The 27,847-nt window shown below is 37.7% G+C and overlaps 1 protein-coding gene across 1 annotated transcript; it reads left to right on the forward strand.

Moving 5' to 3' along the window:
- The first annotated feature begins 776 nt into the window (after positions 1-776).
- On the forward strand, positions 777-27,847 carry Srsf12 (serine and arginine rich splicing factor 12). The gene is given in 5 exon segments (XM_076858432.2): positions 777-893; positions 12,087-12,210; positions 13,635-13,746; positions 13,912-14,053; positions 27,208-27,847. Coding segments are annotated over 5 exon segments (813 nt in total). The 5' UTR covers positions 777-828; the 3' UTR covers positions 27,578-27,847.

Genomic DNA, 27,847 nt, shown 5'->3' on the forward strand with positions numbered 1-27,847 from the left:
AACAAAAAGGCAAGAGGAAAACTAGAAGGGGATGGGCTACAACATTTTGAAGAATGGGGAGAGTATCATTTAAATCTGTTTAACTGTTACTGCATCAACTGCTTTTTTTCTACAGTGTATGCGTTTGTTCCACGTCCCCCTCTCTACAATGTAATCTCTGAGACTTCCACTGTTAGGTTATTGCTCTATCCCACACCTACAACAGTTTCTGATGCATAACAGGCTCTCAAACATCTGAATAAATGTTCTCAAAGCTGCATATAACGCCCTAAGAGAATAATGGATCAAAACGCTAAGCGGGGATGGAGGAGCTACCTCCCCCTAAAGATACCTCGAAAACCTGAGGGCCGAGAGGCCTAACAATTGCTCAGGTTTGGGCCTGAGAATATTGCAACGAAGGCCCCAGCGGCGGCGACGCTGACTCTCACCTCCACTACCGCCTTCCTCTCTCGGGATCCTCTCCAAGCCCGGGCTCGCCACCTCGGCCCCCAGACCCCCTCCCTCCTGGCACAGCCCCGTCGCCCCCTCCCCAAACTTCTGAGACTCCGCGGGCCTCGGGCCGTCCTGGCTCCCCTCGGCCCTCGGGACCCCCGCCCCCTACCCGGGATCCTCGGCCTGCGGCCCCCGCCCCGCGCTGTCCGTGCGGACAGGCTCGCGCCGCACAGCGCCCCCTCCGCGCCGGCCTCTGCGGCTGCGCGCTGGCGGGGCCGAGGCCGAGGGGAGGGGGTCGCGCCGGGGGCCGTCGGAGCTGCTGTGGCAGCGGCGGCAGCGAGAGAACGAGCGGGCCCAGTGGCCGCGGGCAGACCGGAGGGAACGTAGGAAGCGGTCATGTCTCGCTACACGAGGCCCCCCAACACCTCCCTGTTCGTCAGGAACGTCGCGGACGCCACCAGGTGAGCGGCGGCGGCCGCAGGTTGGGGACGCGGGGGAGGGGCGGGGTAACGGCCGCGCCGCGGTGCGGGGCAGAGGCCCGGCGGGCGTGCCCGGAGCCTCCTCGCGGGCCCTGCCTGCGCTAGCCGAGCTGCTTGCCAGGCGGCGGCGTGAGCCCCGGGCTGCGCGGGGCCTGGGCGGGACTCGCGCCTCCGCCTCCCCGCGGGCGTTCCGCCCTGGCGCGGCGCACTCTCGGCCCGCTGCGTTTTACGCGCCTCCGCACCGCATCCGGCCGTCAGAGCATCGCAGGGGGCGCCTCCCCGGTAGCCGCGTCCCTCTCCGCCTCTAGCCCAGAGTGCTCTCCCCGCGGCGGGTGCCCGCGTTTCAGCCTCTTTGTCGTTGTGCCCGGGTACAGCCGCGCGTCCACCCCTCCTAGAGGAAGAGGAATTGGGGATGATTGAGAACGTGTCATAAAATAATAATGCGTACCTTGGGCCTGACAATTTCCGTTACCCCAGTTCTGGTCTACATACAGATAGTGCTTATGGCTAAATTATATCCTTTACACAGCTTTACACTATATACTAAAGATGACTCCAGTGAATGAGATTTACATCTTTTTCATTTAAAGTTCTGAGGATAGTATTGACAGCCTTTGTAATGATTTGGATGGACTTAATTGTTGATGCTCTGAGTCCTCCTTGTTTCCTCCATCCCCCTTTGAGAATTTTTGTCTACATAGTGTCCAGACATAAATCTTAAGAAATGACTTCCCCCCCCCCTTTCTGAATGACTTATCATGAAACACTTTTCCCTCTAATAGGAGCCAGAAGGAATTGGGGGGGGGGGCGGGTTAGACAACATAGACATTTTATTGCATTGAACCACCCCCATTTTTCTAGTTATGCAATATTATCTTGTACATAAGGGACAACTGAAACAGTTGTAATGACTGACTTGAGGGCTAGACAGCCACAAATATAGAGCGGTCTTGACTTCCTAGTCATCTGGAGTAATAATAATTTACCTCTGAGAAGTAAATGTTAAGTAGTTTTAAAATTTGTCACAACTATAGACTTTTGATTGAATATATCTTAGTTAACATCCTAAAAGATGTCTGTGTTTACATTTCTCTCCATCTGTTTATTCATACATTACATAGAAAAGCAAATTTTGTGAGGCAAGGTAAAAAGCATTACACATTAAATAGCCCACTTAAAACCTGAATAAGCGCTGGGGCTGATTTGGTGTCCATATACAACTAAAAAAAAAAAAAATTTAAAAAAGAAACCTGAATAAGCACCAAGTCTCTCTAGCATATTTGCAAAACTAACAAACGAAATCAACCAACCAACTAACCAAAGAAACCCCAGAGGTTTTCAATTGGAATAACTACAGGAACCAATCAGTTAATATAAATGAGTGAAACCATCAGGTTAAAAGGCACAACAGGATGGTGTAAGCAAATGAAAAAGGACATGTGCCATCTAAAGGGAACAGCATCTGCTACTAAACTCCAGCTGATAGATGCCCTGTAGACATTTGGACTCCTTGTTGTCACATCTAATATTCAAGAGAAATCAGAAATCTAGATTTTGTCAGGCACAATCGGGCAAGCCTGTAATCCCAACAACTCTGGAGGCTGAGGCAAGAGGATTGCAAATTCAAGGACAGCCTTTTTAAAATAATTTAAGGACTAGGGAGGCAGCTCCGTGATAAAGAGCTTGCCTAGCATGCATCTGTCCCTGGGTTCAATCCCCAGCTCCACAAAGAGGAGAACAAAAAATTCTAAAAAAATTCTAAATAAAACACATCTACGTGTGACAACGAACTTCTGGTCTAGGTAATCCACCATCAAATATTGAGATTGATATTTGAGATTTACTGATTTCCTTTTTCATTCTTTCACTGCAATTTAGCACTGCTACTAGATAGGCAATCACAATCTTGGAGATTATATTGTAGTAATGAAATAATAATTGCTAATATTTGTTAAGTATTTTCTGTGTGCTATACTAAAAACTTAACATATTATTAAATTTTTGTATTAATCTTGTATGTTTTTTATGACCACACTTATAAAGTTTAGAGAGATTAAGTATCTTGCCTAAAAGTACATAGCTGGTGAGTTGTGTTAAGACAGTCAAGTCATTACATCTAACCTACAGTAACCTTTTTGTGCAAGTGGTATGTAGTGTAAATTAACTAATATTGTGATACCTGGACATATTTTAAGTTAACTTTATCTTTTAGTATTAACTGTAAATAAAATAATTGGAATAAAATTTTTAAACAGGATGTAAAATTTTATATGTAGTATGATTTCAGTTAAATTAAAAACAAAAGGGAAAACTATAGAAAATACGACTTGAAAAAATTCATTTGGGTGGTAAGACTTAGTTGATTTTTCCTATTTTTAAGTATTTTTCAATTTTCACTTATTAAGAATATTTTAGTATTTCTTGTTTGTTTTTGGTACGAGGCATAAAACCCAGAGATTTTCTACCACTGAGCCACATCCCCATTCTTTTTATTTTTTATTTTGAGACAGGGTCTCAGTAAGTTGCCTCAGACCTTGCTAAATGGCTGAAGCTGGCTTAGAACTTGTGATCCTCTGGCCTCAAGTTGCTGCAAGTAGCCATTTTAATACAAACTATAAAGCACAGGACATTAAAAGATATTGTGGGTCGTGTATACCTAAAAAGAAAAAAAAAAATATCGTGGGTTAGTGTAAAATTTAATAGGAGCGACACTGAACGCAATAATTGTTAGAGATTTTTAAAATAAGTTTTAAATTTTGAGTTAGGTTTCTTTCAGGTGTGAAACAAAATGTGGATCAAGAAAAATACTAACTTTGGTAATATCTTTGTTTATTATGTAGAGGAATCGTTTTTAAATGGTAAATATAATATCCTAATTAATGTAACAAAGTAATAATATTCAAATCTCAAATGTAGCATTCCCATATTGATGTGTAATATCATATTGGGTTGGGGAGCAACAATCATTGTAAGTTGCTCTGGAACTGTTTAACGGCATTCTTTGGTTACAGTATATGAGACTGTATATTTTGATATAGAAAAAGCATTAAAGAAAACATTTATGATAAAAAGGCCTAGCAGATTGGAATAAAAGGGGACTTCCTAAGTCTAGCAAATGGCATCTATGAAAAACCTATAGCTCGGGCTGAGGTTGTGGCTCAGCAGAGGAGCGCTCACCTAGCCTAGCACGTGCTATCATAGCACATGTACCACATAAAAATAAATAAATAAAATAAAGGTATTGTGTCCAACTACAAGTATATATATGTATATATATGTATATATGTACACACACATATATATATGTATATATCTTCACTTAATACTGGAAGACTGAATGAATGCTTTACAAATATATATTTTATATATATGTGTATATATATCTCTATATATACATATATATGTATATATATCCTCATTTAATAGGGGAAGACTGAATGAATGCTTTTCCTCTCAGCAGGAACAAGATAAGGGTGCCCACTCTCACTATCTCCATTCAACATTTTATTGCAGGTCCTAACCAGTGTTTGTTGCAAGAAAAGAAATGAAAACCATAAAAATTGGAAAGGTAGAAGTAAAACCAGTCCCTATTCATAGGTAACATGTTTTTTCTTTTTTTACATAGAAAATACCATAAAATCAACAGTAACTACTATAACTAATAAATAAGTTACCCGAATACAAAATTAAACTTATAAAAACTTTATTTCTATATACTAACAACAAGCAGTTGAAAATAGTGAAAAAAAAAATTCCCATTACCCTAGTTTCAAAAAGTATACTCAGTAACCTATGCCTGTAATTCCAGCAACTTGGGAGGCTGAGGCAGCCTCTGCAACTTAGTGAGTCCCTAAACAACTTATCAAGGCTCTGTCTCAAGATAAAGTCCAAAAAAAGGATTGGGCATGTAGCTCAGTGGTTAAAGACCCCTATGTTCAATCCTCAGTCCCCCTCCAAAAGATGTATATTTAGGAGATGGGCCTGTAATTTCAACTACTTGGGAGACTGAGCTGGGAGGAACACAAGTTCAAGTCCAGCCTGGGTAACATAGCATGTGAGACCCCATCTCAAAACACAATAGTAAACTTAGGAATAAATTTAACAATAACAATAAAAATAAATAAATAAAATCCTTTCCACTGAAAATGCAACATATTACTGAGAAAAAAATTTAAAACCTTTAGTAAATTGGTAGGTCTACCATATTCATCCATTGTAAGACAAATTATTACTAGTTCTCTTCCAGATGATCAATTAGTTCAAGGTAGTCCTGATCAAAGGATTAAAAAAAAAAAAAAAAAAAAACGAAAAAACAGAAACTGACATGTTAATTTTAAATATAGATTTGTATGCAAAGGATCTAGAGTAGTTAAGTGCAGTGGCACTTGCCTATAATCCCAGTGACTGAGAAAGTTGAGACAGAAGGATTGTAAGTTCGAGACCAGCCTGGACAACTTAGTAAGACCCTGTCTCATAATAATAAAAAAAGTCTGAGGATGTAGCTCAATGGTAAAGCACCCCTTGGTTCAATCCCCACTATGAAACACACTCACACAGGACTGTAATAGCAGTAATGAAAATGTTATATTGGCCTCACAGTAGACAAATAGTCAATAGGACAGAATAGAATATAAGTCTTTAAATAATCCACACTTATAGAGTTAATTGCTTTTTGTTTTCCTTTAGTGGTACTGCGGATTGAACCCAAAGCCTCATGCATGCTAGCCATGCACTCTACCACTGGGGTATATCACCAGCCCAGAGTTAATTGATATTTGACAAGGATAAGAAAGTGATCCAGTGGAGAAAGAAAAGTTTTCAGTAAATACTGTGCAGGAGCAACTGGATATCCATATGGGGGAAAAAATGAACTAAAATGGTAGCCTCTACCTCACATAATAATTGAGGGGGATCAAAATGTAAAAATAAGGAAGGTTTTAGAAGAGAATATAGACGGATATATTCATGACCTGGAGGTAGGCAAAAAAAATTTCTTCCTTCCTCCTTCTCTCCCTTCCTCCCTTTCTTTTTCCTTTTTCTTCCGTCTTCCTTTTCCTAGGGGCACTCTACCACTGAACTGCAATCCCAGCCCTTTATTTACTTTTTTTTTTTTTTTTTTTTTTTAATTTTAGACAGGATCTCACTAAATTGCTAAGACTGATCTTGAGTCTGCTATCCTCCTGCCTCAGCCTCCCAAGTACTGGGATTATAGGTATGCACCACTGTTCTGGGTCAGGCAGATATTTTTTAAAGGACAAAAAAGCAGAATGGCCAGGCACAGTGGTGCAAGCCTATAATCCCAGGGACTTGGGAGGCTGAGGCAGAAGCATCAAAGCCAGCCTCAGCAAAAATGAGGTACTAAGCAACTCAAGGAGGCCCTGTCTCTAAATAAAATACAAAATAGGGCTGGGGATGTGGCTCAGTGGTCAAGTGCCCCTGAGTTTAATCCCCAGTACCCCCTCCCAAATAATAAAGCTGCATAAAAGAAAAAAATATATTGATAAGTTAGACTGCACCAAAATTAAAATTTCAAATCACAGACTTAAGTGAAAATATTCATGAAACATCTGACAAAGGCTTTGTTATCAGAATATATAAACTTCAACAATAAAGACATTAAAAATGGGCAAAAACCTGAAACACTTCACAAAGTACACACACACACACACACACACACACACGGCCATTAACACATGAAAAGGTGCTCAACATCATGTGAAAATGGAAACCATAGTGAGATTGAAAAGACTGACAGAAATGCTGACAAAGTTGGATACCAGTGGAATTCATACTTGGCTGATGGGAGTATAAAATGATATATCTACTTTGCAGAACTGTTGACAATTTCATAAATATTAATTCTTTATATCCCTTTTGACTCAGCATTTTCACTCCTAGGTATTTAAACAAAATAAATAGTTTATAAACACAGAAAGATGTTGTACTATACTGACCATTAGGTAAATTAATATTTTTAAAAAGTTAGGTGTGCTGGGTATGGTGGCACTTGCCTGTAATCTCAGTGACTTCCAGAAGCTGAGGCAGGAGGATCAAGAGTTCAAAGCCAGCCTCAGCAAAAGCGAGGTGCTGCTGGGGCTGGGGTTGTGGCTCAGTGGTAGAGTTCTCACCTAGCATGTGTGAGGCACTGGGTTCAATCCTCAGCACCACATAAATAAATCAATAAAGGAACTATGCCCACCTACAACTAAAAAAAAAAAAAAAAAGTCAGGTGCTAAGCAACTCAGTGAGACCCTGTCTCTAATAAAATACAAAATGAGACTAGGGATGTGTTTCAGTGGTTGAGTGCCCCTGAATTCAGTCCCTGATACCAAAAAAAAGCTGGGTGTGGTAGTACTTGCCTGTACTTCCAGCTGTCTGGGAGGCTGAGGCAGGAATATTACTTAAGCCCAGGAGTGAGTTCAAGGCCAGCCTTGACAATGTAGTGAGAACCTGTCTCAAAAAATAATAATAATAAAAATGATGAGATACCCATTTACTCCATGTCCTTCAGGATGGAAGGGATTAAAAGGTGTTAATGAAAAAGTGGGCACAAGGGGAATTCTAATACATGTCTTAGGTGAGTATAAATTGGTTTACTCACTTTGGAGTAGTGAAGCTGAAGAAGGGCGTACTGTCCAGCTTACCAATTCCTTTGCTGGTGATGCATACCTGAAAATTTTAGCAAAACCTAGGAAGCACAGTTTACAATTAAACTTTTTTTTTTTTAGTCGGGCATGGTGTCACATTCCTGTATTCTCAACTAACTGAAAGGCTGAAACTAGAGGATTGCAAGAAGCCAGCCTGGCCAGGTGCCATGGTCCATGCCTGTAATTCCAGTGGCTCGGGAGTCTGAGGCAGGAGGATCTACAGTTTAAAGCCAGCCTCAGCAAAAGCTAGGCAATGAGCAACTCAATGAGACCCTGTCATTAAATAAAAAATACAAAATAGGGTGGGCTGGGGATATAGCCCAGTAGGTAGCGTGCTTGCCTCGCTTGCGTGAGGCCCTGGTTTCAATCCCCAGCACCACTCACACACACAAAAAAAAATTAAAAATAGGGCTGGGGGTGTGGCTTAGTGGTTGGGTGCCCTTGAGCTAAATTCCCGGTACCAAAAAAATAAAGAAGAAGCCAGCCTGGGCACCTTGGTGAGACCTTGTCTCAAAATTTTAAAAAAAGATGGGAGGAGCACTGTGGATGTAGCTCAGGCCTAGCATGTGTAAGGTCCTGAGTTCTATTTCCAATAGGGTGGGGGGTTAATGAAGCATTTTAAATGTTCATCCACAGAACAGTGGGTGATTAAATTGGGGTGGCTGAGTTGTTTTTATTCATAACAGTATCATAAAGAGTTAAAATGAATGAACTAAAGCAACATGGAAAAATCTCAAGGGGAACAAAGGCAAGACAAATAAACTGGTACCATTTATACAAGGTTTAAAACAAGACTGACTTTATTTTGGTACTGGGGATTGAACCCAGAGGAATTTTACTACTGAGCCACATCCCTAGTCCTTTTTGGTTTTTATTTTGAGACAGGGTCTCTTGAAGTTGCTTAGGACCTTGCTAAATTGCTGAGGCAGGCCTGGAATTTGTAATCCTCCTGCCTCAGCCTCTGTAGCCACTGGGATTATAGTGTGTGCCACCAAGTCCAACTTCTGTACAATATTTAACATGAATATATATAAACATTTATGGATAAAAACATTTGTAGTAAAAATGTAGTTATTCAGGGAAATGAGGAACATCAGTGACTATTTCTAAAATAGAAGGGTAGAATGTCTGATTTCTAAAAAAAGAAAAAAGTATATATGTACACAAGCACACACACATGGCTGGAGAGATAGCTCAATGCTAGAGCATTTGCTTAGCATTCACAAAGCCCTGGGTTTGATCCTCAACACTGCAATATAAATACAAAAAATACTGAAAATTATGGCAAATGTGGCAAGTATTTAGATAAAATAAATCTTGATGGATACCTGAGTACTTGTTTTATTCTCTATAATGTATATAATTATAAATATTTTGCAGTAAATTCCTCCAAATGTATATAATTCTAATCCTCTATAATGTGTATAATTGTAAATATGAAGTAAATCACACCAAAAATTCTGTTAAATGCCTCTATAATGTATAGAATGCTACTCCTCGATAATATATGTAATTCTAAATGTTGAAGTAAATTCTAAATTCTAAGTATGCTGAACTAAATTACACCATAAATGCAAAAATAATGATAAAACTACAGCCAACAAGTGAGGGAGTGGAGACAATGAATGGGAATTAAAATCAGGGCCTCATGAATGCTAGGTAAGTGCTCTACCATTAAACTACATCTCCAGTCCTGTTTTGTTTTTGAGGGTATCTGTTCCTTTAGACTATCACCCTTGGCTTTTAGGATTCTAAGCCTCTGTGACACATATAGCTCCAGCTTTTAATTTATTATTTATTTTTTATTTTATTTTTTAGTTGTAGGTGGACACAATGCCTTTATTTTTATGTGATGCTGAGCATCAAACCCAGTGCCTCACCCGTGCTAGGCGAGCGCTCCACCACTGAGCCACCACTGAGCCACAACCCTAGCCCTCCAGCCTTTTTGTTTCTTTTTTTTTTTTTTTTTAATATTTATTTTTTAGTTTTCAGCGGACACAACATCTTTCTTTGTATGTGGTGCTGAGGATCGAACCCGGCCGCACGCATGCCAGGCGAGCGCACTACTGCTTGAGCCACATCCCTGTCCCAGCCTTTTTCTTTAAGTTACTTAGAATCCCTTTCCTTTTAAAAAAAATTTTTTTTTAGTTGTAGTTGGACACAATATCTTTATTTTTATGTGGTACTGAGGATCGAACCCAGCACCTCACTAGGCAAGTGCTCTACTGCTGAGCCCCAGCCCCTAGAATCCCTTTCCTGTTACCTACCCACATTTGGTTGATGGGATTAGGTGCTTAGAAGAGCTTCATTTAAATTTAGCTTTGTTACTGGTTGCACTGGTCTGGATAATGTAACTTTTGTTATCCTAAGTCTCATTTACCCTTAAATGATAATAATAGTTGTGTTCTTTGCTCGTTAATAAACAACTATAAAGTGTTTTACTGTGTGCCCATCAGCCAAACACCAGAAGTACAGTGGTGAAGACACCTGCTTTATCAATGATTCCCAACTTTCTGTTTTAGAATTGCCTAAGAAAGTCTTTAAAAATTAAACATTAACTGTGCCTCACTATGGGAAACACTAATTAGGTTCAGAGTTAATGCATCAGGCTGGGGTAGCTGTTTCTTTAACATCCCCTTATTAAATGATTCCAGTATTCAGAGGGATTGAGATTCTTTATTCCCATTGTTTGTTCTGTAGGCATAGGAATTGTGTTTTTCTTGTTCTCTACTATATTCCTGGAGCCTGGCACATAATAGGTGCTCAATAAGTACTTGTTGAATGAATTAGTTAAAAAAAAAAAAAAAGACATTGCCACTGTCCTTTTTTTTTTTTTTTAAGAGAGAGAGAATTTTTAATATTTATTTTTTAGTTATCAGCAGACACAACATCTTTATTTGTATGTGGTGCTGAGGATCGAACCCGGGCCACACGCATGCCAGGCGAGCGCGCTACCGCTTGAGCCACATCCCCAGCCCTGCCACTGTCCTTTAAAACTAATAGTCTATCAGGGAAGACAAACCTTTTATTGTAAATGTTAAATACAGTATGTCATAATATTGGCTGCCTAGTGTATAGTGGATACTTAGTCACTGTTAGTTGAATCTTTATGTATTAACTTCTAAAGTCCAATATCTAGCCTTAATCACTGACTTGTCTTCTAGTTTTGGAGAAAATAATAGAATCTCTATAATCACAATTTTTAGTTACTTATAAAACTCTTAATGAATGTTCCATTGTCATCCTAAATTCTGCATTTCTAAACCTGAAAGCTGCTTCTTTTGCTTGTCTCTTCTTTATTCTAGGTGTCTTTTCCAACCATCTATTTTTTGTTGTTGACAACATATCTCTTCCTTTTGCCCAAACTAGAAGTTATACGATATATTTTGAAGTATTTTTATTTCTTCTGAGTCATGCTTTATGCTCAATGCTTGATGCTGAATCCCTATGATCTCCATGAGGCAATATGGTGTAGTGGTCAAGAACACAGACTAGTAGTGGGATGTTGTGCTTATGCTTGTAACCCAGGAGGCTGAGGCAGAAGGATTGCAAGTTCAAGACCAGCCTCCAAAATTTAGCAAGGCCCTAAGCAACTTAGTGAAATCCTGTCTCAAAATAAAATAAAAAGGGCTGATGATGTGGCACTTCTGGGTTCAATCCCAAGCACCTGAATGAATGAAGAGAGAGAGAAAAAAACGAATACAGATTAGTATCAGACTGTTGGAAGTTAGGTTCCACCTGTCACTTGCAGACTCAGTGACAGGAGGACTAATTTGTCTGTATCCTCATCTGTAAACAACCATAGAGTTGTAAGAATTAAGTAGTCTTCAGATGAATAGTGACTGTATATAAATGCATTATAAGAGTCAACTTATTACTGCTAAATATTTTGACTCTTCAGTTAAATTGTAACTCCACGAAGACAAATATGCTATATATTTCTTTAGTATCCCCTCCTGAGTACTATTGCAGTAGAAGGCATAAAAAAGACTTGAAATAACCCATCAAATTTGAAAATACAGTAGTTATTTTGCCTTGTGTTTAATAGTAAAACATCCATTTTTCCTTAAAGCCTAAGAAATAATTTTAGGACTTCCTTAGAGTCTAATTCTTGCTATCTGAAAACAAAGATTAACATAAACATGAAATTATAGTGAGGCAAATGAATGTGTTCTTAATGAAACTGCCTTATTATGGGAATGACTTTCAAAGTTGCATATATGCTGGGTCAGTGTTTCTCAAAATTGACTAAGCATAACAACCACTTGGGGTGTTGTAAAAATGTAGATTCCCAGTGCTTAATCCAGACTTCCTGAATCAGCTTCTAAGAGAGAGGACCGAGAATCTGGTTTTTTCCTTATCTTTTTTTCTTCTTTTCAAAACTTTGACTAATTCTAACAAAGATAGTATGAGACAATGCTAGACTAGATGATGTAATTTCTTTTGAAGATTTCAACTGGATTTCTGTAGGCAAAATATTTTAATCCATCCATTCATATTTCTTTGCCTTATTTCTAAAATACTTCAGGCCTGAGGACTTGCGCCGTGAGTTTGGTCGATATGGCCCTATAGTAGACGTTTACATTCCACTTGACTTCTACACTCGCCGCCCAAGAGGATTTGCTTATGTTCAATATCCTTTATTTTAATATGTGCATGTGAATATATTGCATACATGTGCTTATACATATATGTATTCAGGAGCCTGTGTTACGATGTTAACATTGCCTAATTAAATGTGTTTATTTCTTTATCTCAGAAAATCTAAAGCAGTCCACAGTAGCTGGCAAGCGCCCCCCAGTTTGAACCAACCTGTTAGCTAGAATCCAAGCATAAACCGAGCAGGCGAGACAAAAGGCACCTAAAGTTCAAGCATCAAGGAGTAAAGAGGGAGGGTGGACACAGATATAAAGACCTGGAAGAGGGGAAGTCTTTATCAAGCAAAAGACAAAGCCAACTTTGAGACTTCGGCTTTCCTACATTTACTCAGAGTTCCAGAGTCAAAGCCAAGTCTGATTTTGTTGGTTCTGCGTCTCTTATAAAGTCCATCTTGCAAGTCTTAAAGAGTAAAGGTCAAGGTTCAAGATCAAGTGACTTTGAGGTAATTGCCAGTCTCATTTTATATTGTATTTCTTGAGCTATTTTGTTTGCTATTTAAAAAAACAAAAAACTTAGTCAACAACCTCCTGAAATATAGCTATTTAATAATTTTATATAGCTAATATTCATTATAGTTTAGGTTTAAAATTATATAATTTATATAGATAAGGGAGATTAGTGAGTTATTTCAAACCAACATTTTTAATTTCAGATATCTATAAATTGCTTTTATGTTTCTTTTATTTCTATTCCAAGTATGTTTGTTTATTTTCCAAGTAGTGTAAACATAAGGCATTATTTAAAGTGGTAGATTCATTTTTTTTATTTTTGTGGTTGTAGATGGACAGAATGCCTTTATTTTATTTGTTTATTTTTATGTGGTGCTGAGGATCGAACCCAGTGCCTCACGCATGTTAGGCAAGCGCTCTGCCACTGAGCTACAGCCCCAGCCCCTGGATATTATCTTTGAGAGGGTTTTAGGTCACTTGTATGTGTACAGCTTTGTTTATAATAAGTAATTTTTCCAAAATGTCATAATTGGAAAACTTTTTAATGGAAAAGTAATTTTAATTTCAGAATAAAGACTTTTGCAAGCTGATATTTTCAGTGAAAATATGATGGATGCTTTGTCTGAAGAAGGGAATGAGTCCTAGACAGTTTATTTTATAATGCTAGCCTTTTTGGATTAATTTTTTTTTCTCATAATGTTTGAAAGTATAAATGCATATTGTAGCTGTACTAATGTATACATTAAAAGGACAGTAACATGTTCATTTCTATTCTTTGGATTCACTCTAAATCATAATGGGGCATTTGTTTCATAGTAAATAGTGAAAGTATTTTTTTCTGATTATTCATATTGGAGAGATAAGCTTAATATCTAGAACTTATTTTTCCGATTAATTTCATTTCACATTTAAATAACACCTTAAAAATATTTTCACATGCTATCTGATGTTCATAGTGTCCTTAACAGCTAGTCATATTTGAAGATGTTCGAGATGCTGAAGATGCTCTTTATAACCTCAATAGAAAGTGGGTATGTGGCCGTCAAATTGAAATACAGTTTGCACAAGGTGATCGCAAAAGTAAGTGTGACTAAACATTAGATCTTGTTTATTCAGCAAAATGAGTTTCAACAATGACAGATTTTTTAATTTAAAATTCTTTCAGAAAATTATATTAGTTGAGTGACTGTTATTATAGTTTTCAAGTAATGAATTGTGTTATAAGCCTTGTTCTTCATATTCTAGCACCAGGCCAAATGAAATCAAAAGAACGTCATCCTTGTTCTCCAAGTGATCATAGGAGATCAAGAAGCCCCAGCCAAAGGAGAACTAGAAGTAGAAGTTCTTCATGGGGAAGAAATAGGAGGCGGTCAGATAGCCTTAAAGAGTGAGTATCAAATACAAGAAGATGGAAAACAAAGGGTTTTTTTCTTTTTAAGCAAGCCACTTGAACCAATTTGTTTAATTTATATAAATAATCAACTTTTGTTGATTTTCTATCATATATCGTTATTTACCATGGTGTCTTGGATACCTCGGTGTTTTTTTGTTTTTTTTTTTTTTTTCATGACAGACTGCTGCAGTCTGGCTGGGCACAATTCAGGAGCCACTTGTCAAAAGAAACTAACTTTATTTTTAGAACCACACACGATAAACAAAACAGCTCCTCAGGAAAAAACCCTCAGAGCCCAACTGCCACCATCGGCTTCCCACAAGCCACACACCCCAACCACCTCTTCCTCCCACAATCCTCCTGCTCTTGAGGCCGATTGGCTGGGTCACATGGGTGGAGCCAAAAAAGTCCCCCAATGAGCAGCTCCGTGGTCTGAAAGGGCAGGGAAACAGCCCAATGAGCATCACCGCAGAGGAGCCAATCAGCTAGATGTTGTTGGGGCCGCTGTGAGCCAATCATCAGCTGGCAGTCTGAAAGTTTGCTGGGGCCCCTTCAGGTCATCAGCTGGCAGTCTGAAAGTTTGCTGGGGCCCTTTCCGCTGTGGCTTTTAACATTTTCTTTTTTCTGTTTATCAACAACAAGCATGTGGCTTAGGGACCGTGTTTGCCTTAGGTTGTCCAATAGTACATATGGTCCTTACCCGTTATCGGATGAGCTGACCTCAAGGCGTCAGCCTCTTGTCTTAGGTTGGTACCATAGTAATTGGATCTTACCCGTCATTGACTACCAGTCCAGTATACAGTTATACCTGTGTAGAGGTCTTCGTACCAGCGGGGGGGTGAGGTTCTTTGCCTCACCTTTGTTGGCCCCCAAATTTTAGTTGAACGATCATGACAAACAGAAGGGAGGAAGATACACTAAGCTAGCTGACGGCTCCTTTTGGAAAAATTGTACCACCGATGACACCATCAGCATAAATACCCCAACACTACCAGAAATTGTTGCACCAACAGATAGTTCACAATGCATACAAGTGAGTTCATAATGCATATAAGTGATATATAGTCCAGGCAAGTTCTGCAAGCAGTTCAGTGATGGCTATTGCAGAAGCTGTAGATTGGTTTGTTTTTTTTTTTAATTAATTTTTATTGTAGGTTGTTCAAAACATTACATAGTTCTTGATATATCATATTTCACACTTTGATTCAAGTGGGATATGAGCTCCCATTTTTACCCCATATACAGATTGCAGAATCACATCAGTTGCACAACCATTGATTTACATATTGCCATTCTGGTGTCTGTTGTATTCTGCTGCCTTTCCTATCCTCTACTATCCCCCCTCCCCCCCGTAGATTGGTTTTATCTTTGTCTTCATGCACTGGGATGAAGATAGGAATTCTGGCAATAATGGCTAAAGAAAAATTATATAACATTATATAACATTCCAGAAGGCATTAAAAGAAAACAATTTTCTTAACAATTTAAATTGTTTTTATCGGCACTGGGATGAAGATAGGAATTTTGGCAATAATGGCTAAAGAAAAAATTATGTAACATTCCAGAAGGCATTAAAAGAAAACAATTTTCTTAACAATTTACATTATCTTTAAGAGAATTATTAAATATAATGAAAAGGAAAGGTGAAAGTAAACAAACAGATCTGTTAACCTCCTTTTTTGTTCACATTTTAAAACAATCTTCAATAGCTGTTTACCCAATTTAAATTAAACCATTTAAATCACGTGAATAAAAAAAAATTATTTGGATCCATTTTTTCATGAGCGCTCATCATATATGACATATGGACATATGTACATTCAAACACAAAACACAAGTGTGCACACATAATACATACGACACATAACATAATAGTAAAGGCCTTATAACATTTTACAGGTGAAATCTCCATTGCAATGTTTAAAAACTCTATAGTCAAAAAATAGAACTGATCAGCAAAACATTAACCTAGGTCTGTATGAGCTCAAAAAAAAAAAAAATATGGGAAAGGGCAATAATAAAATAGATATTGAAAAAAGCATTTTGGTTCTGTCGCAGATGTAAGAATAACCAAACTGGAGTTCTGGATATTATATCTTCTTTTTGGTCTGTAGAAATCGCTTTAGTTAATCTGTCTGGAATCCAAATCAGCTGCTGTTCTCCCTGTGGAAACACATAAATAGACCCCCGATTCCAGGTAATCACTGGGTCAGGACCTTAGTTAATCTCTCTGGAATCCAAATCGGCTGCTGTTCTCCCTGTGGAAACACACAAATAGACCCCCGACTCCAGACAATTACTGGGTTAGGACCTTTCCATTGTCCTGTTAGAATATCCTTCCAAAGTACCTTGGGCTTATATACATTTTTTGGACATATATGCCTTTCCGCAGCATTAAGCCCTGATGAATCCAAATTTAAAAAGTTTAGAGTAAAAAGGGTTATTTTAAGTTTATCTTTGGGGAATATATATTTCTTCCCAATTCCTTCTTTTTGCTTTAATAAGTACATTTTAATAGTTTGATGAGCTCTTTCAACTATGCTTTGTCCCTGTGGATTGTATGGGATTCCTGTTATATGAGTAATGCCAAATGATGAGCAAAATTGTTTAAAAGAGGTAGAAGTATAACCAGGGGCATTATCTGTTTTTAACTGTTTTGGAACGCCCACAGTGGCAAAATTTTGTAAGCAATGAGCTATAACATCTTTAGTTTTTTCTCCGGCATGAAGGGAGCCCATCAAAAATCCAGAAGTATCAACTGTAATATGCAAATATTTTAATTTTCCAAATTTTGGCAAGTGTGTGACGTCCATCTGCCAAATATGGTTAGGTATCAATCCTTTAGGATTGATTCCAAGATTAACTTGTGGTAAAAAGGTCACACAATTTTGACATTGTTTTATTATTTGTCTAGCTTGTTTCTTAGTTATTTTAAAACGCTTTTGTAAAGTATTAGCATTGACATGGAACTTTTTATGAAAATTTATAGCTTCTTCTAGTGTAGAGAAAATATGTATGTCATGTGTAGTTTTATCTACTAAATTATTGCCCCAACTAAGGGCTCCAGGCAATCTTGTATGTGCCCTGATATGTCCTATAAAGAATGGATCTTTTCTGTCCCAGATTAGACTTTGTATAGTGGAAAGCAAAAAGAAAATAGTAGAGGAAGGGGAAATCCTACCAGCATCTTCAAGGGATACTATAGCATTAACTATATACTGACTATCGGAAAATAAATTAAATACAGAATTTTTAAATATCATAAAAGCCTGTAATATTGCCTTAAGCTCTACCTTTTGAGCTGATTGTTTGGGTACTAAAAATGTAAAAGTTTGATCAGGTGTAACTATTGCTGCTGTACCATTATTTGATCCATCAGTGAATATATTTGGAGCATTCCCGATAGGTGTTTTTCTTGTCATTTTTGGAAAAATTACAGGATGTGATGACCAAAAAGACAATAAAGGATTAGATGGTAAGTGGTTATCAAATGAAACATTAGATTTGCACATGATTATTGCCCAAGTATTTAACTCATTAGCTAACTCATCAATTTGATTCATAGTATATGGAGTAATAATTTTATTGGGAGAAATTCCAAACACTCTCTTTGTTGTTTTTATTCCTTTGAGTATTAATTGTCCTACAGCCTCAGGATATCCAGTAAGAATAGTGTTAGGAGAATAAGATAAATGTATCCATAATAATGGGCCTTCTTGCTAAAATACTCCTGTAGGAATATTTTTTGTTGGTAGTACAATAAATAATAAAGGCAAACTTATATCAATTCTATCCAAATGCATATTTTCCATATATGTTTCAATGATTTTTAATGCCTTTCTTGCTTTAGGCGTTAACATTCGGGGTGAATTTGGATCTGATGGACCTTTTAGGATATCAAATAAAGGTCCTAACTCTCCTGTTGGTATACCTAGATAAGGCCTTATCCAATTTATGTCTCCTAATAACTTTTGAAAGTTATTAAGTGATTTGAGTTGATCTACTCGTATTTGAATTTTTGGTGGACGGACCATGGTTGAGGATAATAGAACTCCTAAATAATTAATTGGAAAATTTAATTGTACTTTATCTATTGCTATCTCTAGATTATAATTTTTTAATAAGTTTGTAAGTGTGGCATAACATTCTAGCAATGTGTTTTTAGCTTTGTGTGCTAATAATACATCATCCATATAGTGAAATATTTGTAGTTCAGGATTTTGATTTTTAAGTGGCTGGATTGCTTTGTTAACATAAATTTGACACATAGTTGGGCTGTTAGCCATCCCTTGAGGGAGTATTTTCCATTCATATCTCTGATTAGGACCTTCATGATTCAGTGCAGGGATAGTAAATGCAAAACGTGGACTATCCTTAGAATGAATTGGAATTGAAAAAAAACAATCTTTAATATCTATAACTAAAACATACCAAGTTTTTGGCAAAGCAGACAATTGAGGAATCCCCGATTGAGCAGGTCCCATAATAACCATCTCATTATTAATGGCTCTTAAATCTTGCAATAATCTCCATTTACCAGATTTCTTTTTGATGACAAAAATGGGAGTATTATGGGGAGATACAGAAGGTTGTATATGTCCTTTTGCTAATTGTTGTTTGACCAGATCATGGGTTGCTAGTATCTTTTCTTTAGTCAGGGGCCACTGAGGAACCCATATTGGTCTTTCTGATTTCCAAGTAATTTTTATTGTCTCAGTGGCCCTCTCTGAAAATCCAACCCATGTTTGTCTGTTCCTTGATCTATTTGTATTGGTGCTGTTATACCTTGTTCTTGTTTTCTTAATCTTTTTCCTTTCTTAAAACCTTGCCTAGTCATAATAGTGGGTGCATTTTGGTTGATGTTATTTGTTAATGTCAAACCTAATTGATCTAGGACATCTCGTCCCCATAAATTTATAGGAAGATGATCCAATACATATGGTTGTATAGTTCCTTCACATCCTTCAGGATCCTTCCAATCTAATACCATTGCACTTCTATGGGGATTAGTCGCCACTCCTAGGCCTCGAAGCGTTTGAGTGGCTTGTTGTAATGGCCAATGTTTTGGCCATTCTTGACGAGAGATAATGCTAAGGTTTGCACCTGTATCCAGTAGCCCATTAAATTTATGTCCTTGAATATTTAGTTTTAGCATGGGGCGAGAATCTAAATTTAAAGACAGCATAGCCCAATCTACACCTGTGGAGCCTAATCCTTTGGAACCTCTTTCTATAGCATGACTAGAAAATTTATCATGTAGGCTTGGTATTATTAGTAACTGTGCTATTCTATCTCCTGGTGAAATTTCTGATATACCATTTGGAGAACTGGCTATAATTTTTATTTCATCTTCATAATCGGGATTAATTACCTTAGGACTTATTATAAGTCCTTTTAGAGTAGAAGAGTTGCGTCCCAATAATAAGCCTATTGTTCCTTTGGGAAGAGGTCTTTTTACCCCTGTGGGAATGATTTGAATTCTCATCTCTGGAGTTAGTATTGATCTGGCGGAGGCGCAGATGTCCAACCTTGTGTTCCCTCTGGTTTGTCTGATGAGGGATCTGATGGACAATGTGTCTTGGGTATTACCCTGATGGGGTTGTTTGGTTCTTCCAGTGCTTCGTATATTTGTGGTTTTGGGCCCTGGAGCATTGGGCTTCCCTGTCCATTTTTTGGCAATGGAGCCTAATGCTTTTTTCCACGATATCGTGGATAAACACTTGGTCTTTGTTCGTTTTTTGATAATGGAGTACCCTCTATGGTGGTTTGAGAACGGCATTCATTAGCTTAATGTCTCCCTCTATTGCATCGTGGGCAAATACCCGGTATTCTACTCCTTTGATATCTAGTTTTGTTAAACCCTCCTCCTATGGGGCAATTCCTGTTAAAATGTCCTGTTTGTTCATAATTGTAGCATGTTCTTGGCCTGGAATCTAGAGCCACAGCCGAAGGGGCCCCAGCAAACTTTCAGACTGCCAGCTGATGAGCTGAAGGGCCCCCAGCAAACTTTCAGACTGCCAGCTGATGATTGGCTCACAGTGGCCCCAGCAACATCTAGCTGATTGGCTCCTCTGCGGTGATGCTCATTGGGCTGTTTCCCTGCCCTTTCAGACCACGGAGCTGCTCATTGGGGGACTTTTTTGGCTCCGCCCATGCGACCCAGCCAATCGGCCTCAAGAGCAGGAGGATTGTGGGAGGAAGAGGTGGTTGGGGTGTGTGGCTTATGGGAAGCCAGTGATGGCAGTTGGGCTCTGAGGGTTTTTTCCTGAGGAGCTGTTTTGTTTATCGTGTGTGGTTCTAAAAATAAAGTTAGTTTCTTTCCTGAATTGTGCCCAGCCAGACTGCAGCAACAGACTTAAATTTTAACTTTTAAAATAGAAAGACACCATGTACTGAAGAAAAAAAAACAAAAAATAAAAAATACTTACCTGGCAAACAAGGGGAAGAATCTTAGATAAAAGAAAATTTTCCTCAATAAGGCCAAAAATGCAGAATGTTGAGTTCTAAAAAATTAATAAAGACTTAAGAAATACAATGCAACCACTTGTGAAAGGAAATTTATGAAAACATATGAATAGGCTGGATGTGGTTGTGCATGCCTATAATCCCAGCAACTCAGGAAGCTAAGGCAGGATGGTCACAAGTACAAAGCCAGCCTCAGCAACTTATTGAGAACCTGTCTCAAAATAAAAAATAAAAAGGACTGGGGATGTACCTTGTGGTAGAATGCCCCTGAGTTCAATCCCTAGTACTAGAAAATAAATAAATTAAATTAATATAAACCAATTTACTTACAAAAGATAAATTATTATCAAGAATAAATTCCAAGTATGGCAATATTATAAGATATTAACAAAATAGTAAATTTGGGGGAGAAAGATTTGTAAGTTATCTATTTTGTTAACTAGGAGTTGATTTCTGATATAATAATAATAAATTGCAGGGCCTGGGATTGTGGCTCAGTGGTAGCATGCTTGCCTAGCATATGTGAGGCACTGGGTTTGATTCTTAGCACTGCATATAAATAAAGTAAAGGTCCATTGACAATTAAGAGAAAAAAATTTAAATAATAAATTGCAGTGAAATTAATTATATGGTGAAGCTGTTGAAATATAACTGAAAATGTAGTGGCACTCTTAAGTTCTTGAATATTTATCTCATTTATCTTGAGTTTTAATGCTTTAATTTTTTCATGGGCATTTTGGGAATTTTAAGGTGAATTCTAAAAGAATGATCAATGTAGCCAGGAAGGGTGGTGTATGCCTGTAATCCCAGTGACTTGGGAGGTCAAAGCAGGATGACCACAAGTTCAATGCTAGCCTCTACAACTTAGCAAGAATAAAAAAGCCTGGGGAATATGTAGCTCAGTGGTAGAGCACCTCTGAGTTCAATCTGTAGTACTGCAAAAGAAAAGAAGAAGGATCATCATTTAAATAACATCCTGTTCTCTGACTGGATTGTTTGGCCTGGACCACATTTAGTATATCTAAGCTACATACTTTCAAATTAAGGCTGGTTGTCAGGGTTGTTCACTTTCACTTCCAGTCCCTCTGTTCCTCAACCCCCAGACATGAGACAAGCAAAAGTCTTATATAGTGTATATATACCAGAACTAATTAGTGATTGCCTTAAGTCTCTAATTCTAAATGCAAAACTGTGAAGTAGAATGGCTCCTATCCAGTCACAAGGAAGGGAAACAAGAAGAGAGAAACACATCCACGTTTTAGACTTTTAATATTTAAGAATCTTTTTTTTTATTAGTTGCTCAAAACATTACAATGATCTTGACATATCATACATTTGATTCAAATGGGGTATGAATTCTTATTTTTCCACGTGTACAGATTGCAGGATCACATTGGCTATACAGCCACATTTATACATACTGCCATACTAGTGTCTGATGTATTCTGCTGCCCTTCCTATCCCCCCCTCCTACCCTCCCTTCTCATCACCTCTCTCTACCCCATCTACTCTAACACATTTCTCTCTCTTTTTTTTTCTTCCCCCTCACCCCATCTTATATGTAATTTTGTATAACAATGAGGGTCTCCTTCCATCTTCCGTGCAATCCCCCTTCTCTCTCCCATTCCCTCCCACCTCTCGTCCCTGTTTAATGATAATCTTCTTCTCATGCTTTTCCTCCCTGCTCTGTTTTGAGTCGCCCCCTTATATCAAAGAAGACATTCAGCATTTGTTTTTTAGGGATTGGCTAACTTCACTTAGCATAATCTGCTCTAATGCCATCCATTTCCCTGCAAATGCCATGATTTTGTTATTTTTTAGTGCTCAGTAATATTCCATTGTGTATAAATGCCACATTGTTTTTATCCATCTATCTATTGAAGGGCATCTAGGTTGGTTCCACAGTCTAGCTATTGTGAATTGTGCTGCTATGAACATTGATGTAGCTGTATCCCTGTAGTATGTCTTTTTAGATCTTTTGGGTATAGTCCAAGAAGGGGAATAGCTGGGTCAAATGGTGGTTCCATTCCCAGCTTTCCAAGGCATCGCCATACTGCTTTCCAAATTGGCTGCACCAATTTGCAGTCCCACCAGCAATATACAAGTGTACCCTTTTCCCCACATCCTCGCCAGCACTTGATTGCTGGAAAATGTGGCCTGGTCAGAACCCTCAAATCTTACATACTATGTTGGTATCTTTTCTCTGGTATAAACCAAATGCTTTGATTTTGGCTCATCCTTGAGTAGATATTTAAAGTAGGAAAGCTTTAAGTTCCTTTTATAAGCCAAGAGAATCTAGGTCAGGATTGGTTTTTTTTTTTTATTATTATTATTATCCTTTCTCTGATTTAATAACATTATAAACCTCCCTTGCATCTAATGCAGATTGATCCATTTTGCCCCATGGCTAAGGAACCTGGATGGCCACTTGAGATTGAGACTACAATACATCGCTTCTGTATTCAAAATAAAACGTTATATTTATAGAATGTAAAATAGTAAAAGCAAGCCAGGAGAGGTGGTGCTGTAATCTCAATGGCTCAGGAGGCTGAGACAGGAGAATTACGAGTTCAAAGCCAGCCTCAGCAACTGCGAGGCACCTTAACAACTCAGTGAGACCCTGTCTCTAAATAAAATACAAAATAGGACTGGGGATGTGGTACCAAAAAAAAAAAAAAAGAAAAAAAAGAATTTGTTTCCAAAGACATTAGAGCCTTGGTTAACTAGTTTTTCTCTTGATTAATTTAAATATGCAGATATTGGCATCATTTTCTGCGTTCCAGTGGAAGTAAAGTCTGTAACACTTAGCTGGGGAAAAAACAATAACAAAATTGACTATTAATTGTCCCAAATCATCTTAAGAGTATAAGGGGTAGAGTATAAAGAGCCACATCCTTCAAGACAGTGTTTTTCTGCTTGTACTAGTTAAAAAGAACATTGCTTAACCTCCTCAACCCATTTTTCTTATTTTAAAAATTATAGAGCAAATCTTAATCTAGTTCCCAACTTATTCATAAGCATCAGATTTTATGTGTTTGAGTATATATGTATACTCATATGTGGTACGTATGTATGTCTATGGATTGGGATACATATGAGACTAACATACACTGTAAGTGTGTACAACATATATGCTATTACCTTGAACTAAAAAGATCTCTTATTTTGCCTTCAGCAGATATAGAGAAAACTAGTTTGTTGCTGTTATTAGACTATGAAGTCTTCGCCTTATTTATATCCCCATTACCTAGCAGTAATGCTATCTCATATTAGGTACTCCATAAATCTTTGTTGACTTTATGTCAGTCAATACATATATCGGAACTCTAAATATGCCTGAAGAAAGTTAAAATTGCCCTTAGCCATCTATTTTTAGACTGAATATAGCATCATTTTGTATTTCTATATTGAGATTTTTTTTTCTAGGACTAGTTGTACTAGTTTTGTTTTCTACAACTATCTACAACATGAATGAAATTTATTGACTTCTGAAAGTCTCTATATATTCTTCATCAATTATATTTATACTTTCAGTGATTTTTATTTCTTCCTTTACTCATTTCTATTTGGGATCATTTTTCTTCGGTCTAAAGAATTTTTAGTAGTAGAGTTCAGGTCTGCTGTCAGTGAATTCTCTCAGCGTTTGTCTGTATTTGTCTGAAAACATCTTTATTTTACGTACATACTTTAAGGATATTTTTGCTGAGGATAGAATTCTAGATGGGCAGACATTTTCCCTCCTCATTCCCCGAAGAATGTCATTCCATTATCTTTTCTGATATCTCTAGTCAGCAGTCAGTCTTATTGTTACTCCTTTGAGCAAAAGGTAATTTGTCTTTTATTCCTTGGCAGTTCTTCTAATTTTTCTCTTTGACTTTGGATTTCAGCAGTTTCGCTGGCAAGTGAATAGCATAATTTTCTTTGTATTTATTCTGACTGGGATTTATTGAAATTTTTGAAATTGCAAATTAATGCCTTTGTTTTGGCAAATTCTGGGTCACTATCTCTTCAAATATTGCTCTGCCTTATTGAGTAATTCCTCTTGGCCATGTGACTATGTACCATATATCTTGTGTGCTCTGTTCTGGATTTTTAAAAATTTATTTTCTCTCATTATGTTTTTTTTTTCTTGTTTGTTTGTTTGTTACTGGAGATTGAAATCAGGGGTGATAAACTTCTTAGGTATATCCTCAGCCCCTTTTCTTTCCTACTTTGAGACAGGGTATTCTTGTTGCCCAGGCTAGCCTCAAACTTGCAATTCTCCTGACTTAGCCCCCAAGTCACTGGGTTTACAGAAATGTACAACTGCACCCAGTTCTCAATGTGTTTCAGTAGGAATTTTTCTAATGACCTTTTGGTTTAGTATTTATTGTGCTATATCCAGGTTACTGTTAAGTCTGTTTTAGTGACTTTTTAATTTTAGGCATCATATATTCTTAGTTCTCAAAGTCCACTTCTTTCTTTTTATAGATTATAGTTTTCCATTGAAATTCCCCATCTTTTCACCTGTTTTATGTTTTCCTGGTGCTTTTTTTTTTTTTTTTTAAAGAGAGAGTTAGAGAGGGGGAGAGAGAGAGAGAATTTTAATATCTATTTTTTAGTTATCGGCGGACACAACATCTTTGTTTGTATGTGGTGCTGAGGATCGAACCTGGGCCGCACGCATGCCAGGCGAGCGCAGCACTACCACTTGAGCCACATCCCCAGCCCCTTTCCTGGTGTTTTGTTGAATATATGAGTCATAGTAATTTTTTAAATTCCTGTCTGATAATGTAAATATCTAAATCACTTGAGTCTTTTGTCTTATTTTCCTTACTTTATTTACTTTTTGCCTGTTTTTTCCACATGCCACACACATATATATGTGTGTGTGTGTGTGTGTGTGTGTGTGTATGTATGTATATAAAAAATGTTAGAAATGGTGGATGAAAAACTATAGAGACATTACATGTCATCCTCAAAAAAAGAAGTTCTTCTTTCTTGAGAGTACTATACTGACATATCACCTTGATCCTGTTAAGGTATGGTTTGGAGCACTATGAAAGTTAATCTGTTTTGGCTTTGATTTACCCAAGGATATGGTCCTTACCTCTAAGGATGTCGTCCTTTTGGGTAGTACTGAAAATCTGGGTTAGTCAGGCATGGTTGGCACACACCTATAATCCCAACTTCTTGGGAGACAGGCAGGAGAATCACAAGTTCGAGGCTAGCCTAGGCAACTCAGGGAGACCCTATCTCAAAATTAGGGCTAGAGATGTCATCTAGTGGTAGAGTACTCTTGAGTTCAGTCCCAAGTACTGCAAAAGAAAATAGAAAGTCTGGGTTGTTGTGCAAGAATTCTTGACCTTTTAGTCACTGGAACTCCTATTTCTCCAGCAGTGTGCATCTGATAAAATTTCAGTTCAGTTCTTGAATATCCTAAGTGCTGTTTTTTTTTGCTGGCCTCATCCTACATGCTCATATCTTAATCATAGCCAGTGACTTCAGGAGAATTTGAAGGTAGATTTAGAGGTTCTTTTTAATCTATAATTTCTTTATTTCTGGAATTTTTCTCTCTCAAATCCTAGCTATTTGGGTAGTCCTGAATTCTAACTTCTGTCTTATTAGCTTTGTCAAACAGCCATTTTGAGGATTAATTCCCCCATGCTGTCATTTGGTCAGTGGCCCTGGTAAAACAGATGAGGCTTGTTCTCCAGTGCCTTCAAATAATTGTTTTATAAATGTTGTGAAACTTTGTTTGGTTTTTGTCCTGGGGATTGAACCCAGGGGCACTTGACTACTGAGCTACATCTCCAGGCATTTTTTATTTTGAGACAGGGTCTTGCTAACTTGCTGAGGTTGGCCTCAAGCTTCTGATCCTCCTGTTACCTCAGCCTCCTGAGTTGTTGGGATTACAGGCATGAACTACCATGCCTGGCTTGTGAAGCATTTTGATACATGTTTTTTATAACAAAATTGATGTAACACAAGCTGCTCTATCATGGTAGGACCCAGAGGTCCTGTATCCAGGGTTGGTTGTTGTTTTTCAATACCAGGGATTGAAACGAGGGGCACACTCTATGCCTGAGCTACATCCCCAGGCCTTTTTAAAATTTTTATTTCGAGAGAGAATCTTGTTGAGTTGCCTAGGTTGCCTAAAATATATGATTTTCCTGCCTCAGCCTCCTGAATAGCTGTGATTACAGGCATGCACGCCCAGCTAGGTTTTGTTTTTAATGAGCATTATTTGTTAAACTTTAATAATTGTTCTTTTTTTTTCTATTTTTCATCTTTTTTCCTTCAGATTTTAATACCTCTGAAGAGTTGTTTTACCCTGACTAAATATGCAGGATATTTTTCAGAACTGATCTGTAAGATGTATCTAGCAAAATAAAAATCATATATTCTACTGTAACAAACATTATGAATTTATTACTTGTGTTTAAACCAAAAGCATGCATAATAAAATTAGAACTTTTTTTTTTAGGACTGGGGGTATAGCTTAGTGGTAGAGTACTTGCCTAGTAGGCAAAACACCTTGGGTTCAGTCCTTAACATCACAAAAGTAAAAAAGAATTGTGTCTTGTAGCTTACCTATTAAAAACATAATTAACGTTATGCAAAGCATATAAGTTCCTGAAAGTGTTGTTTCTTAATCTATTGTTTTGTCTGAATATGTGCTCTAACTTTATGGATGTTTGCAGGTCTCGACACAGGCGATTTTCTTACAGCCAGTCTAAATCTCGTTCCAAATCATTACCAAGGCGGTCTACCTCAGCAAGACAGTCAAGAACTCCAAGAAGGAATTCTGGTTCTAGAGGACGGTCAAGGTCCAAGTCCTTACAAAAAAGGTCCAAGTCAATAGGAAAATCACAATCAAGTTCACCTCAAAAGCAGACTAGCTCAGGAACAAAATCAAGATCACATGGAAGACATTCTGACTCCATAGCAAGATCCCCATGTAAATCTCCCAAAGGGTATACCAATTCTGAAACTAAAGCACAAGCAGCAAAACATTCTCATTTTCGGTCACATTCCAGATCTCGGAGTTATCGTCATAAAAACAGTTGGTGAACAGCAATGGAAGAATACTACATAGTCTTTAATATAAGTTATTAAACCTCTCATTATGTTAAATAAAAATTCTTCAAGGCTTATAGAAAATGTGAGTTGATATTAGTTACTCTGGGCATGTGAAGAAATAAAATCTAGCTTTGGAATAATAAAGATTTGGTCTCACTTTAAGGGCCCACACAACAATTATGCTATCTAATGTCACCATTTTATGGACCATTTTTTATTTACAGTGTAGCAGTAGGGTACTTTCCAAAGGTGATGGGTAAA

The sequence above is a fragment of the Callospermophilus lateralis genome, chromosome 6 (genome assembly GCF_048772815.1).
Source record: "Callospermophilus lateralis isolate mCalLat2 chromosome 6, mCalLat2.hap1, whole genome shotgun sequence".
In the NCBI taxonomy this organism is placed as follows: Eukaryota; Metazoa; Chordata; class Mammalia; order Rodentia; family Sciuridae; genus Callospermophilus; species Callospermophilus lateralis.